The sequence below is a fragment of the Phoenix dactylifera genome, chromosome 5 (genome assembly GCF_051530095.1).
Source record: "Phoenix dactylifera cultivar Ajwa chromosome 5, Ajwa_hap1_PhDact_Kaust_v1.1, whole genome shotgun sequence".
Classification (NCBI taxonomy): domain Eukaryota; kingdom Viridiplantae; phylum Streptophyta; class Magnoliopsida; order Arecales; family Arecaceae; genus Phoenix; species Phoenix dactylifera.
In genome coordinates this window covers 7,067,891-7,082,561 of record NC_143194.1, presented here as the reverse complement: position 1 = coordinate 7,082,561, position 14,671 = coordinate 7,067,891, and the positions used below count along the sequence as shown (strand labels likewise).

At 40.7% G+C, this 14,671-nt stretch overlaps 1 protein-coding gene across 5 annotated transcripts; it reads right to left on the bottom strand.

Annotated features, from left to right (window-relative positions):
* Positions 1 to 2,663: 2,663 nt before the first annotated feature.
* LOC120111651 (telomere repeat-binding protein 2-like) lies at positions 2,664 to 11,154 on the bottom strand. 5 transcript variants are annotated; one of them, XM_089930634.1, is made up of 12 exons: positions 8,266 to 11,154; positions 7,583 to 7,673; positions 5,535 to 6,241; positions 5,363 to 5,427; positions 5,094 to 5,131; positions 4,921 to 4,998; positions 4,743 to 4,810; positions 4,065 to 4,631; positions 3,688 to 3,897; positions 3,532 to 3,594; positions 3,341 to 3,420; positions 2,664 to 2,966 (listed from the first exon to the last, which is right to left on the bottom strand). In XM_089930634.1, the coding sequence occupies exons 7-12, from the start codon at positions 4,780 to 4,782 to the stop codon at positions 2,835 to 2,837; spliced, it is 1,092 nt and encodes a 363-aa protein (XP_089786760.1). In that variant the 5' UTR covers positions 4,783 to 4,810; positions 4,921 to 4,998; positions 5,094 to 5,131; positions 5,363 to 5,427; positions 5,535 to 6,241; positions 7,583 to 7,673; positions 8,266 to 11,154; the 3' UTR covers positions 2,664 to 2,834. The 5 variants fall into 5 exon arrangements, with proteins under 5 accessions (XP_089786760.1, XP_089786761.1, XP_089786758.1 ...); XM_089930635.1 differs by having other exon boundaries at positions 5,535 to 5,830; XM_089930632.1 differs by lacking the exon at positions 7,583 to 7,673 and having other exon boundaries at positions 4,921 to 5,131.
* Between the last annotated feature and the right edge of the window lie 3,517 nt (positions 11,155 to 14,671).

Here is a 14,671-nt window from a genome sequence, read left to right as displayed (position 1 = left end):
TGCTCTCTGTGAAGGTGAGAGCATTGGATAATTGCTTCTAAGAGAGATGTCAGTAGTTCTGGTAGTTTCATATTCTTAGTACTAAAATTCCTCAAGTTGTTATTAAGTGGCTTGTAATTATGAGGCAAAGCAATTGTCGGTAAACAAACAAAATAGATCAAAAATTTGTCAACCCGAACTTGATCTGTTTACTAAACGAACAAAAGTCTAGATCCAAACCTAACCATTTTATTAAACAAGTAACCTGGCTCGATCTACAATGGGTCGAAATAAGTTAAACAAGTTAAATGATTAAGTTTGCCACCTCTAATTACAGGCTTATAAGTTCATCCCATTCTTAGGAAAACTGTGACTAAGTCACCAGTGCTTCACTAAGAAAATGAAATAATGTTCCTAGAGCAGTAATTTCATCACTTTTGCAGTCCCAGACAAGCAACAAACTGAACATTGAACCAAGATTTAGACAATGCCTTTTCTGCATGGACCAGAACCAATGTAAATTGAATTTATCCTTTTAACTTAGACTAATCTAACACGAAAATGAAATGTAAAAAACCGGGCTCTGTAGAAATTGGATGCATTATAAAGCCACATCAGAACTTTTTAGATTAAACTAACTCTTGCTGGTAACTTATGGACTATAGAAAAATGTCCATGCATGTCAGAGCTGTATTAGATGGCTGAATTATGTTCAATCTTTGTGATTGGCGAGTGATCCTTCTTGCCGAGCTTTGAACAGTTTTGCATGCAAATTTTAAAGTCGGTATAATTGGCAAGACAACCATATACGGTCTCTCAACTTTGACTCTTTTTTTATTATTTAGTAATCTATTTGTTCCTTTTTGTTTCATCATTAAGAATCTTTTTCTTTACTTTAGTTTTTCCTCTTTTTTCTTTTATGAAAAAGGAGTCACAGAGCTCCACTGCATAACTGAGAGAATGAAGGGAAACACAAAGTTAAGCCTAACCATTTTTAGGCCAGAATTACACATGGAGCAAAAAGAAGTCGAGAAAGAACAACATGGTAACTGCAACGAGGATGGAAGTTTCAAAACCAATATGTGGAACCGAGGGTCAATCTTCTAGGTGATGATGGGTTGGAAAATTAGGAGGAGGATGGTCTAAAGCACCGATTGCTGTGAAGTTTGTTTGTTGGGCAAGGCATGGTTGTTCCTCTACTTTCATACAGACCAACATGTTGCAAGGACAAGTGAATTCAAGGCCATTCTGAAGTTGGTAAGCTGTAGACGTCATCTCCGTCTACTTTTTCATAGGCAACTAATGGTCATATAGTTTCAAACTCTACTTCCAGAGGACGAGAAAAGTTCCATCATTAAGAACCATCAAAATGGCATTCTATCAATATCAGAGTGCAACCCATATATAGAACTACACTTTGTCTATACGAATTTCTAAGGATTTTAGTTTTACCCTGACATCATTAGCCAATGGATGTGGTGTTTTTGTTGGGAGATAGATGCCAGGAGCACCTTTGATTAAATTCAAAGGTTTCTTCTAGGTTCCACCATCTTCATTGACTATATCTTTAGGAGTCTCATGCAGTCCTAAAATAAAACTTCCCATTCAATCAAGAATCTATATAGGTTTCTCTATTTCTATGTGTGAAAATTTAAATTAATAAAGTATTTTAATATCTTTAAATAAGTGTTGGGCTACCCCGTCTCATGAGGTGGCTCAAGAGTGGGTTCTACCATGGGCTCGACTCAAGAGGGTTTCCTAACTTATATGATGTGGCCAATGTATATCCCTAGGGGGGGAAGGGGCATCGCAATAAGGAGAGATGAAATGTGGGGAAGAAGAGAGAAGGGAATTTGTACATTGAAAGAGCCTGGAGAGGTGGTATTCCTAAGTAAGATGCTTAGAGAAGGTATTCTTGAGATATATTATCCTAAAGGACTCTCTTGAGAAAAGAAATCAAGGTGTTGGAAAGCAAGAGGAGAAGGTTTCCTCAAGAAATCTTTTCTATGGCTGATTGTTGGTTGTGATCCAGCTGGGGCATGATGATCTCAGCGGATTTTAGGGCTTCTCCATTTTGGAAGAACGTCTCTTCACTACAAAAGAAGGAATAACTCCCGGCGGTTTTTTTTGACTCTACCGACGCTTATAAGCGTCGGCGAATTCCCAGCCCACGCTTCACAAAGCGTGGGTCAGACGTCGGGCAGGTGGGCGTGGGTCGGGTTTAACCCGACGCGTCAAAAAAGCGTCGTCGGTCTATCCCGACGCTTTTAAGCATCGTTGGTTTTATAAGACTCCGACGCTTATAAGCGTCGGCGAGAACGTGGTCTATCCCGACGCTTTTAAGCGTCGTTTGTTTTATAAGACTCCGACGCTTATAAGCGTCGGCGAGAACGTTGATCTATCCCGACGCTTTTAAGCGTCGTTTTTTTTTAAGACTCCGACGCTTATAAGCGTCGGCGAGAACGTTGGTTACTATGGTGTTAGGCCGATGCTTAAAAGCGTCGTTAAAGGCGTGCCAATAGTTTACGTTCCGGTTGCTTTTTCCGACGCTTATAAGCGTCGGCATTAAATTTTTTTTTTTTAAAAAAATTTTATGAAAGTAATTTTTAAGTACTCTGTGTACATTAAATTCTAACAAAACAATAGAAACAAATACACTGAATCACATATATAACAAAATACGAGTCACAAACAAGAACTTTGATTACATTCATATTATCATATTTGATTACATTGTACTTCAAAACATTCTAAAAACATACAAGTCAAATTCCTACGTACACAATCTACAATATGTATCAAGGGTCGGCATCATCATCTCTACAATATTGTCATTAAGCTTGGGGCGAGCCCAGTCAACCAAGCTCTGCTCCTTGCTCGGGCGAGTCTTGTCCACAGACCGGAGTCTTCTTAAGCTCTGCTCTGCTCCTTGCTCGGGCGAGTATTGTCATTAAACATTCTAAAAGATATTGAAAGAATTCTTGCGACTGCAACAACAAAAATTACCATTTATTGGGTTAGATTATATAATAATAGAAAGTGTGTGCTGCAAAACTACAATGAGCCTTGAGGAAGTAGGGTTCTAAGAGTCATAAAACATTAAGTAATCTCCACGAACGTAACATTCACAAATTCACATGCTAACCTGTCAGCTATAGTAAAACAATTATAAGATTATCGGGTTATCGATTTCTATTGCATTAATACAGGCAGCTTAATACAATAAAAATATAAAAATCCTGTCAATGCGAGATTCCAAAGGCTTTGGTCTGTACCAAATGGAACAGATAAAATAAAGAATGTGCATAATGTTGGTAACAAAGCAGAACATGAAATAAAAAGATATTAGGGGATCATGTACCTTCAAGGAACCAACAGTAGCATTTTGAGGAATCTCAACAAAAAGTTCTGGCACCTTGAAGGACTTGATGCTAAGTTTCACTGAAAGAAAAGGACAGTACACCTCAGAACCTTGTCATATCAGGGTCAAAACAAAATGAACCAAGTCAAAGATTTAACAGGCATCATTATTTCAGGTTGCTTATTATATACCTTGGTAATCTCCTGATTCACATGATGATTTTTGACCTGTTGCTGAGGATAATGCACCATTCGCTGCAAAAGCTATGTTATTATTTCAAAATTCAAAGTACTACCAAAAAGGTCGGAAGGTAGGTAGCACGTGTAAGTAGCTTAAACGATACCAACCTCCATGTAAAGTTACTGGTGAATCACTTGCTTCTACTTTGATACCACCCTTTCCAGGTGGGTTAGATATACCTTCACGAAAGATCCCTCCATCAGATGCTGACATCGAGCAGCGCTCGAACAACTTCCTCCTCTTGAATGAACTCCTTTGAGTTCTTTGACGTGTGCAAGACATTCTCCTGCTGCGGAAAAATGGCTTCATTTCTACATCTGGTAAGAGAAAAACATAGAAAGTCTAATCAATGGAGGCAAGTCACCCGTAAGTATGTGTTTGTGTGAGATAGAGAAAATTATATGTCACATACATATGTACAATCACACACGCACGCACTAACATAAAATCATGAATTAAGATACCAATATTACAGAATTCGTACCAGTGTTGGAAAGCTCCCCATCCGTCGACATAGTTGGAGCAGCTTTCCAGTACTTAGATGCCAACAGCTTCTTTATCCTACGGTCTCCTATACATGGTGCCTTACAGGCATTATTGGTGATGGTGCTAGAATTAGTGCACCCTGAGGAATTTTCGTCATCATCTCTATCTACAGAAAATTTCATTCCATCCCTACACTTGGGAACAAAGCTATTATACGGAACATGATCTCTGCAAGGAGGCACTTCAGCACTGCTGTCTGAACTAACCAAAGCAGGAGGTTTGGCATCCAAATCCATCAGATCCTCCAAACTGTACATATCTGGAGAACTCCGGGCTATGAGATTCCCAGTAATTCGCCGTTCAGCTTGGAGTGGAGTCTTAATTCCATCTCCTTCACACACACACGATTCCACAGAACCAGGAGAGCACCTCTGAGCGCCGCATTTTTGGGCGGTGGCACTGGTACCAAGAGAATGTCCGAATTCACCCCTAATAATTGACTCCCCAGCAAAAACATCCTTGTTATCAGACTTTATAAAGGCAGATGCAGATGAATTTGTATGGCCTGGAGAATAAAAACGTTAACAGACATCAAGAACTGTGTATGGTAAAATGTTGAAGAAAACAATATTAAACCAATGTAATTGGATACATTCAATGCATTAATACATCTTACTATGCACAGGACTTCGAAAATTATAGAAGTGCTCGGTCATGGCCAAGAAAAACCATCTGTAGTTTCAACTGTTACGCAACATGTTATATGGGAACATAGGGTGAGGTTCAATCTAAATATGCATCAAGAAACAATATGATCAATAATTTGAAAATGGTATCAAGTGATCCGTACGTACAAAGTCGTCCATAAATGCCAATCTGTAGTGATCCTGGGACAAGCTGGCAATCACAAAGCATAAGCCCTGCCTCCATGCCTGTTCCATTCAGAAAAAAGATATTGAAACAATCAGAAAATATAGAATATCTTATCCACAGACCGGCGTCCTGTTAAGAGCTCAAGAAGGACAACCCCGAAGCTGTAGACATCACTCCTAGCTGTCAAGTGACCTGCTCATAGAATAAAATATGATTCAAAATGAACTCACAGCAATTAATTAGAAAAGCAAATGAATGGATGTTGCATTCCATTCTAACAATGAAGGAAAGCGGAAGAAGGCACATAGGTTTTGATAGATTCTACTTATCATGTTGCTCAAAAAAGATCTCATGATCATCATACAAGATTAATCAAAGGAATCTCCAAAATTTTAAAAACATACAAGTCAAATTCCTACGTACACAATCTACAATATGTATCAAGGGTCGGCATCATCATCTCTACGAGTAGATGAAGTATCATCAACCTACAAGAAAAAAAAATATTTTAGAAACTAAAAATACGAAAGTCATCACGCTCATACAAGAATACATTATAATTACATAAAATATTCAAATAGACTTAGTTATGTACCGGAGGAGCAAATCTCTGCAAAAAGGATGAAATATGGTCAAGCTGGTCCTGCAAAGATTGTATCTTCAACTCTTGGCTTTGCTTCAACTCAGCCATATCAGTCATATGACTCTGCCTCATCTCCTCTATCCTTGTCTCATATGACTGCTTTATCTGTGCCATCTCTGTCTTCAAACTACAAACCTCTGCAGTGCTAGTACTGTCACGACCCCCGCCCCGTTTCCGTTGGGCCGCCGCGACGGTCCTAGGGTGCGGGTAGGCATAAGGCCACCAGCCACCGCGTAGAACCCTACTACCTATCAATCATCAATAAATCTTGAAAAATTTGGCATGATACATGCACAAAATGATCACTTTTTCTATAGTGACCTGTCAGGATTATTTCAATACATACAACAACACTACCTGTCAGAGCAACAATCACATAATCTGTCACATAACGAACCTGGACAATATATATCAATACATCATCTCAGGCATATAACTCATCTGCACACATATATATATATACCTGCTTCCTAATCCATCCATGGTCAAACCCATATCCACAACAGGATCTATGACTGTAACTATGCACTATATACAATAGAAGGTTTATAATACACCAAAAGGTATAAACCTCTATCTACATTATACTATACTATACTATGGAGCGGCACAGCTAGCAGGCAATCTCTAACCCTGCTCTTCTCTATACAATACCTGCCCTGCAATCAAAAACACCAAACTGGAGAGTGAGTATATAAATACTCAGTGAGTGGAGTAGAGAGTACTATGCACATGAGACAAGATATAATCATGGCTCGAGGTGAAATCTCAAGAGCATATGAGCAGTCGTCAAGAACAGGGTACACATAACTCAACATAAGAAATAAGGAGCAAATCATCACAATCCCAATCAACTCATCTGGAGCACATATAGAATAATCAAATAAGTATGTATGATAACATGAATATGCTCAACAGGTCATAGTACTGAATCATATAAATCAGGTGTCAACAGGCTGAATCATCAACAAGACAGCTATCGGGAGGTGGGTTTTACGCCCCAGGCGAACCAGCAACAACTCCCTACTGCCATATGCATACATCGAATATGACACCACACCAATATGTAAATCATCACTAGACAGCTGTCGGGAGGTGGGTTTTATGCCCCAGGCGAACCATCAACAACTCCCCACTGTCACATGCATATGCAGGATAAGACACCATATCGATAATGTAAATGCTAGACAGCTATCGGGAGGTGGGTTTTACGCCCCAGGCGAACCAGCAACAACTCCCCACTGTCACATGCATATGCAGGATAAGACACCACACTAATCATGTAAATGCTGGCCAGTATCCAGAACAGAAATCCATCTCACATCTACATACTAAACGGCACCTCGCGAAAATTCTACATCCGCGGAAAGCCATACTGCACCTCGCGGGGTCTTACTATGCCCGGCGGCAAGCAGAATATAAGTCGTAGGACCGGCCGATCCTACGCCTAGGGCCGTGTCCCCCCTAGGAAGGGACTGGGCTCCGCCCACCCAGAAGGCTACTATGTGCACAAAGGCCGATGTTCAACCCTCATCGACTATAGGTGTCCTGCAGATACTGCCAAGCCATGCATAAATGCCATAATGCACCCTCCCAATACTCTACTAAAAAGGAGTATAATCAAGACTACCACTCACTTGATCATGACCCAATCATAAACTAACATCAGGGTTAGAAGTGAGGGTCAAGGAAGTGCAATACAACTCAATATACCACTAAAAAGGCTCTACAAATCTTTGAAATAGAGGAAATGAAATCAATTTATAAAAGAAATCATTTCACAATTCGGAATCAATTTGATTACTCATCAACCCCTCGTAATTCCTCTCAATGTTCCCTCAAATGCATGTACAGAATAATCAAGCATAGAGAATCAAGATTATAGAGGAATCTACTACAATATCAATCAATATGCTCAAGTGGAATCAATTCACACTTGGCGACATTCATGAAAATGAATTAAGGATGCTCATGGTGCAAAGTACATGACTCCCACTCACCTGTCAATCCGGCACAGCCCTGATATGTCTCTAAAAATCTACAGCAGGCAGTGGGGAACTTCTTCCTCTTGTTCCCTAGCTTCTTGCCCAACTGTGACATGCATTTACAATACATTTAGTCTTGTATCAAGGGCCATAATCTACGTGCCAATTATAATATAGGGAACTTTAATTGATTCAACTCCCCCGTTCCCTAAATCTTTTCTTTTCTTTCTTTTTTTCTTTTTCTATTAATTAACTCATCATTTATGTATACTAGGGATTCCCTTGCATGAGTACAAGGTCCCTTTTAGCTTGATCTAGGCTTAATACTCTATTATAGCATGAAATCCCTTATTTTCCACCTGGATGAACAGTAATCCGGACCGACAGCCGGTTACTTCATCCCGGGTTTGATCCACTTTTCAGACTTCAAATTTGATGAAATTTTTACCTAACATTCTACACTCATAGAGGATTCCAAAGAGATAACATGCATCATCATCGGAGGCCGTTTGACCCCCTAAATAATTCGCCGAAGTTGGGACTTCGACACAGTTTTTCCGTAGTGCCGGAAAAATTTGTCGAAATCCGATTCTTCCTCTTTTAACCACCTCTACAACCCTTATCTGACCCCTCTAGACTACATCCACCCTTTGTATAGCCTAATATCATCAAAAGACTAGATAGGGATGGATATTTACCTTTTTCTTTTTGGAAATCGAGGTCCTTGCGTAGAGGGGAAGGAGATCTACGTTTTTCCCTTCAGCTAGAAGTGCAACCGGGATCTCCTTCCTCTTCCTTTCTTCCTTTCCTTTCCTTTCCTCTTCCTTTCTTCCTTTCCTTTCCTCTCCTTCTTTTTCTTCCTCTCTGTCCGTCTGAGACTCCCCTGTGACTCTCTCTCGGTTTCCATCCAAAAGCCACACAAACTCCCTAATTAAATCACATCAAAACACTATTCACCCTTTGTTTAATATTATTAAATTCCCATTTTGCCCCTAACACTTCAACATATCTACCGTTATGCCATTAACTTTTGATTCCTTCCAATTTTACCCTTACCATTTCAATGCATCTACAACTATGCCATTATCTTTTGATTCTTTCCTATTTTACCCCTTATATTAATTGAAAAGGACTATTCTATCCCTTTTTATATAAAAAAAAAAAATATTTTGGGGTTATTACATCCTCCCCCCCTTATATAAAATTCGTCCTCGAATTTAAAAGAGTAAATTACCTGATTACTCAAAGGGGTGAGTGTATCTGCTTTTCATATTCTGCTCGGTGTGGTATTGGAAATCAAATCAATTAGAAGTGTTTTACCTTCTATCTCTACCACACAGGTAGGATACACATACTTCGCTTTTATACTATCCCCTACAGATGTACTAATAGCTAAGGGAATATGCATTAATATCTTATCCTTAGCTAACTTCTTAGCAAAATAAGGGGACACAAATGAATGGGTAGCTCCAGAATCAAACAACACTCTAGCTTTAATCTTATCAATGAGGAGCATACCTGTCACAGCTGCATTCGATGCCTGTGCCTCTTGTGGATTTACCGTGAACACCCTTCCTTGCCCTCTGCTTACTGGAGCTGATGGCTGAGATGGTCCAGCATTCTGCTGTGACACTGGTGTCTGACCTCTGCCTCTGCCTACAGGCCCCCTACTACTAGGCCTGTCCATCTGCACAGAAGGATAGGATTCCAAGGGCACAAACTGCTGGGTGGCACCCTGCGGGCATTCTCTGACAAAATGACCCGGCTGTCCACATCTGTAGCACACTCCCTGACCCATTCTGCATCTGCCAGGGTGCTGCTTCCCACATATGCCACACACTGGCCATGATTGAAACTTGGATTCAGTTCTGGCCATAGTGACCGGAGGACGAGGTACTGATGGTAGAAAAGTATCTTGTGATTGACCTCTTTCCCTCCATTTCCTCTTACGTGGGGCAGGTGGAGTTGAGCGTACAGACTGCTCCGTCGGGCCCTCCGAGAGATCTACTCCCTCAGATCTACCTCTACTGCTTTGCTCCTTCCCCACACTCATTTTTCTCTGTTCTCTTTCAGCTCTTTCCTCTTTGTTTCTGGTCTCCCACTGTTTTGCTTTATCTATCAGCCTAGACAAGGTGGGGACCTCTACTGCCAACACCGCATTATAAAGCGGGGAAATCAGACCCCGCCTGAATCTTTCTATCCTGACAGCTTCAGTGGGGATGATGTAAGGAGCATACTTTCCCAATCTAGTGAACTCACGAGCGTACTCAGATACGCTCATTCCGGGCATCTGCTTCAGCCTCTCAAACTGAAGAGCCCGATTCTGCCTCTCAGCAGGAGACAAAAACTCATCCATCACTGCTTGCCTGAACTCTTCCCAGGTTGGAGGATTCCTACTGTACAATCTGTCCTCCATATGCCTCTGGTAACAGTCCCAGGCATCTTCCTTCATTGTAAGCCCTACAAGTTCTATAGCTCTTGCATCAGAACAAGGCAGTCTCCGTATCATCTTTTCAGTCTCCTCCAGAAATCTCTGAGGATCTTCACCTTCTTCCCCCTTAAACTCCGGGGTTCTGAGCCTCAGAAATTCCTGTACAGTAATCCCCTCATCATCTAGAGCCCGCCTGGCCAAACTTCTTGGCACAGCTACAGGAGGTGGGATGGATACTACTGACGGGGCAGGAGATTTCTCCCGAGCAATCTGCTCCCTCAGAGCCTGATTCTCCGCCAGTAACTGTTCCATTAATACATCTCTACTTCCTACCTCTCCTTGATCATCAACCCTCCGTCTATCAGCAGGAGGAGGTTTTTCTCTTTGGGGCTCGACATGTGCAGAACCCGCATCCAATGCTATATCTGGCTCCATTTTCCTTGGAAGTATTCTTTATATGTCTCTAAAAGAGTCAAAAAGAGAGGGCAGTCATTACACAGAGCCATAATATATTTTACTGAATTGTAAATGACTCATAAATTAATATACAGAAAAATCCTATGCTCCATAGTATAATCCTATACTTAATCCTGACTCACCCTATTGCTCTGACAGGACTCTTCTTAACCTTTGCTCTGATACCAAGCTTTGTCACGACCCCCGCCCCGTTTCCGGTGGGCCGCCGCGACGGTCCTAGGGTGCGGGTAGGCATAAGGCCACCAGCCACCGCGTAGAACCCTACTACCTATCAATCATCAATAAATCTTGAAAAATTTGGCATGATACATGCACAAAATGATCACTTTTTCTATAGTGACCTGTCAGGATTATTTCAATACATACAACAACACTACCTGTCAGAGCAACAATCACATAATCTGTCACATAACGAACCTGGACAATATATATCAATACATCATCTCAGGCATATAACTCATCTGCACACATATATATATATACCTGCTTCCTAATCCATCCATGGTCAAACCCATATCCACAACAGGATCTATGACTGTAACTATGCACTATATACAATAGAAGGTTTATAATACACCAAAAGGTATAAACCTCTATCTACATTATACTATACTATACTATGGAGCGGCACAGCTAGCAGGCAATCTCTAACCCTGCTCTTCTCTATACAATACCTGCCCTGCAATCAAAAATACCAAACTGGAGAGTGAGTATATAAATACTCAGTGAGTGGAGTAGAGAGTACTATGCACATGAGACAAGATATAATCATGGCTCGAGGTGAAATCTCAAGAGCATATGAGCAGTCGTCAAGAACAGGGTACACATAACTCAACATAAGAAATAAGGAGTAAATCATCACAATCCCAATCAACTCATCTGGAGCACATATAGAATAATCAAATAAGTATGTATGATAACATGAATATGCTCAACAGGTCATAGTACTGAATCATATAAATCAGGTGTCAACAGGCTGAATCATCAACAAGACAGCTATCGGGAGGTGGGTTTTACGCCCCAGGCGAACCAGCAACAACTCCCTACTGCCATATGCATACATCGAATATGACACCACACCAATATGTAAATCATCACTAGACAGCTGTCGGGAGGTGGGTTTTATGCCCCAGGCGAACCATCAACAACTCCCCACTGTCACATGCATATGCAGGATAAGACACCATATCGATAATGTAAATGCTAGACAGCTATCGGGAGGTGGGTTTTACGCCCCAGGCGAACCAGCAACAACTCCCCACTGTCACATGCATATGCAGGATAAGACACCACACTAATCATGTAAATGCTGGCCAGTATCCAGAACAGAAATCCATCTCACATCTACATACTAAACGGCACCTCGCGGAAATTCTACATCCGCGGAAAGCCATACTGCACCTCGCGGGGTCTTACTATGCCCGGCGGCAAGCAGAATATAAGTCGTAGGACCGGCCGATCCTACGCCTAGGGCCGTGTCCCCCCTAGGAAGGGACTGGGCTCCGCCCACCCAGAAGGCTACTATGTGCACAAAGGCCGATGTTCAACCCTCATCGACTATAGGTGTCCTGCAGATACTGCCAAGCCATGCATAAATGCCATAATGCACCCTCCCAATACTCTACTAAAAAGGAGTATAATCAAGACTACCACTCACTTGATCATGACCCAATCATAAACTAACATCAGGGTTAGAAGTGAGGGTCAAGGAAATGCAATACAACTCAATATACCACTAAAAAGGCTCTACAAATCTTTGAAATAGAGGAAATGAAATCAATTTACAAAAGAAATCATTTCACAATTCGGAATCAATTTGATTACTCATCAACCCCTCGTAATTCCTCTCAATGTTCCCTCAAATGCATGTACAGAATAATCAAGCATAGAGAATCAAGATTATAGAGGAATCTACTACAATATCAATCAATATGCTCAAGTGGAATCAATTCACACTTGGCGACATTCATGAAAATGAATTAAGGATGCTCATGGTGCAAAGTACATGACTCCCACTCACCTGTCAATCCGGCACAGCCCTGATACGCCTCTAAAAATCTACAGCAGGCAGTGGGGAACTTCTTCCTCTTGTTCCCTAGCTTCTTGCCCAACTGTGACATGCATTTACAATACATTTAGTCTTGTATCAAGGGCCATAATCTACGTGCCAATTATAATATAGGGAACTTTAATTGATTCAACTCCCCCGTTCCCTAAATCTTTTCTTTTCTTTCTTTTTTTCTTTTTCTATTAATTAACTCATCATTTATGTATACTAGGGATTCCCTTGCATGAGTACAAGGTCCCTTTTAGCTTGATCTAGGCTTAATACTCTATTATAGCATGAAATCCCTTATTTTCCACCTGGATGAACAGTAACCCGGACCGACAGCCGGTTACTTCATCCCGGGTTTGATCCACTTTTCAGACTTCAAATTTGATGAAATTTTTACCTAACATTCTACACTCATAGAGGATTCCAAAGAGATAACATGCATCATCATCGGAGGCCGTTTGGCCCCCTAAATAATTCGCCGAAGTTGGGACTTCGACACAGTTTTTCCGTAGTGCCGGAAAAATTTGTCGAAATCCGATTCTTCCTCTTTTAACCACCTCTACAACCCTTATCTGACCCCTCTAGACTACATCCACCCTTTGTATAGCCTAATATCATCAAAAGACTAGATAGGGATGGATATTTACCTTTTTCTTTTTGGAAATCGAGGTCCTTGCGTAGAGAGGAAGGAGATCTACGTTTTTCCCTTCAGCTAGAAGTGCAACCGGGATCTCCTTCCTCTTCCTTTCTTCCTTTCCTTTCCTTTCCTCTTCCTTTCTTCCTTTCCTTTCCTCTCCTTCTTTTTCTTCCTCTCTGTCCGTCTGAGACTCCCCTGTGACTCTCTCTCGGTTTCCATCCAAAAGCCACACAAACTCCCTAATTAAATCACATCAAAACACTATTCACCCTTTGTTTAATATTATTAAATTCCCATTTTGCCCCTAACACTTCAACATATCTACCGTTATGCCATTAACTTTTGATTCCTTCCAATTTTATCCTTACCACTTCAATGCATCTACAACTATGCCATTATCTTTTGATTCTTTCCTATTTTACCCCTTATATTAATTGAAAAGGACTATTCTATCCCTTTTTATATAAAAAAAAAATATTTTGGGGTTATTACAAGTACCTTGTCTGGCATCTTGGGTATATCGGCTCACTGCAGACAGCTGAGTGGGGGTAACTCCGATACCGTAACCCCTCACGCGACCATAACGTTCTAGGCCCATCAATTCGGCATAGACCTGAGCCTCGACACGACTGGCCGCGTCGGATGATGATGACTCCCCGATGCGCTCTGAAATAAGATTTGTAGCTCTTTCCTATATCTCTCTCAAAAAAACAAACAGTCACATTAATAATTTAAAAGAAGTAAAATTAATTAAAAAATTATGATAAAATAAAAAATGAATACATAATACATACAACTATATCTCTCGACTCGTCCCGGACAAAGCTGCCATCTCGGTGAGTGTGGGTCATCTTATAAAACTCTACCTCACCAGGCTCCCTTCCATGCTCTACTATCTACACATACGGAAAGTATATGGGCAAACTATATATCATGATACGTGTTATATGTTAATAGAGTTTCAAATAGTTTCAAAAGAACTTACGAATTCATTTCTACGTCTCGCATAACTCTTCGAGCCTGAAGTATGAGGAACTGCTTGAGATGCTCGTGCAGCTCTACCAATATTAGAATATGTCTGCCAAAATAAAAGCACACAGTATAATATGATTCAATGTATATATTTGCAATCTATATTAGTAATAAAGATAATAGAAGATATTGAAACAATATACATGACCTGTCCTCTTTCAGAAAACCAGTAGTGAACAAGCTCCCTCCACTGCTGAGGGTATACATCAGGAGGAGTCACACGAGCAACCTCCTCCTCTGTCATACCCTCGCGCTTGAAGTCCGTCTTCAATTTTGCTTTATATTCTTTTCATTTGCGGTTGAGGGACTTTAGCACCCAATCATGGCTCTCTGGAGGGAGTACAAACTTACCCTACAACAAGGTACAGAATGTTATAATAATATTAAACCTCTAAAATAAAATTATGGTACAAAGCAAATTAACATACAGAAGGCGTCGAATTAAAAAGAATAAATTCAATTCATTACCTC

Excerpts from the sequence above, each read along its gene's own strand:
- LOC120111651 (XM_089930631.1), bottom strand. The coding sequence starts at position 4,782 with ATGACCGAGCACTTCTATAATTTTCGAAGTCCTGTGCATA. Across the intron at positions 4,632-4,742 it reads TTTTCGAAGTCCTGTGCATA|GCCATACAAATTCATCTGCA; the intron begins GTAAGATGTATT and ends TTTATTCTCCAG. Across the intron at positions 3,421-3,531 it reads TGAATCAGGAGATTACCAAG|TGAAACTTAGCATCAAGTCC; the intron begins GTATATAATAAG and ends CTTTTCTTTCAG.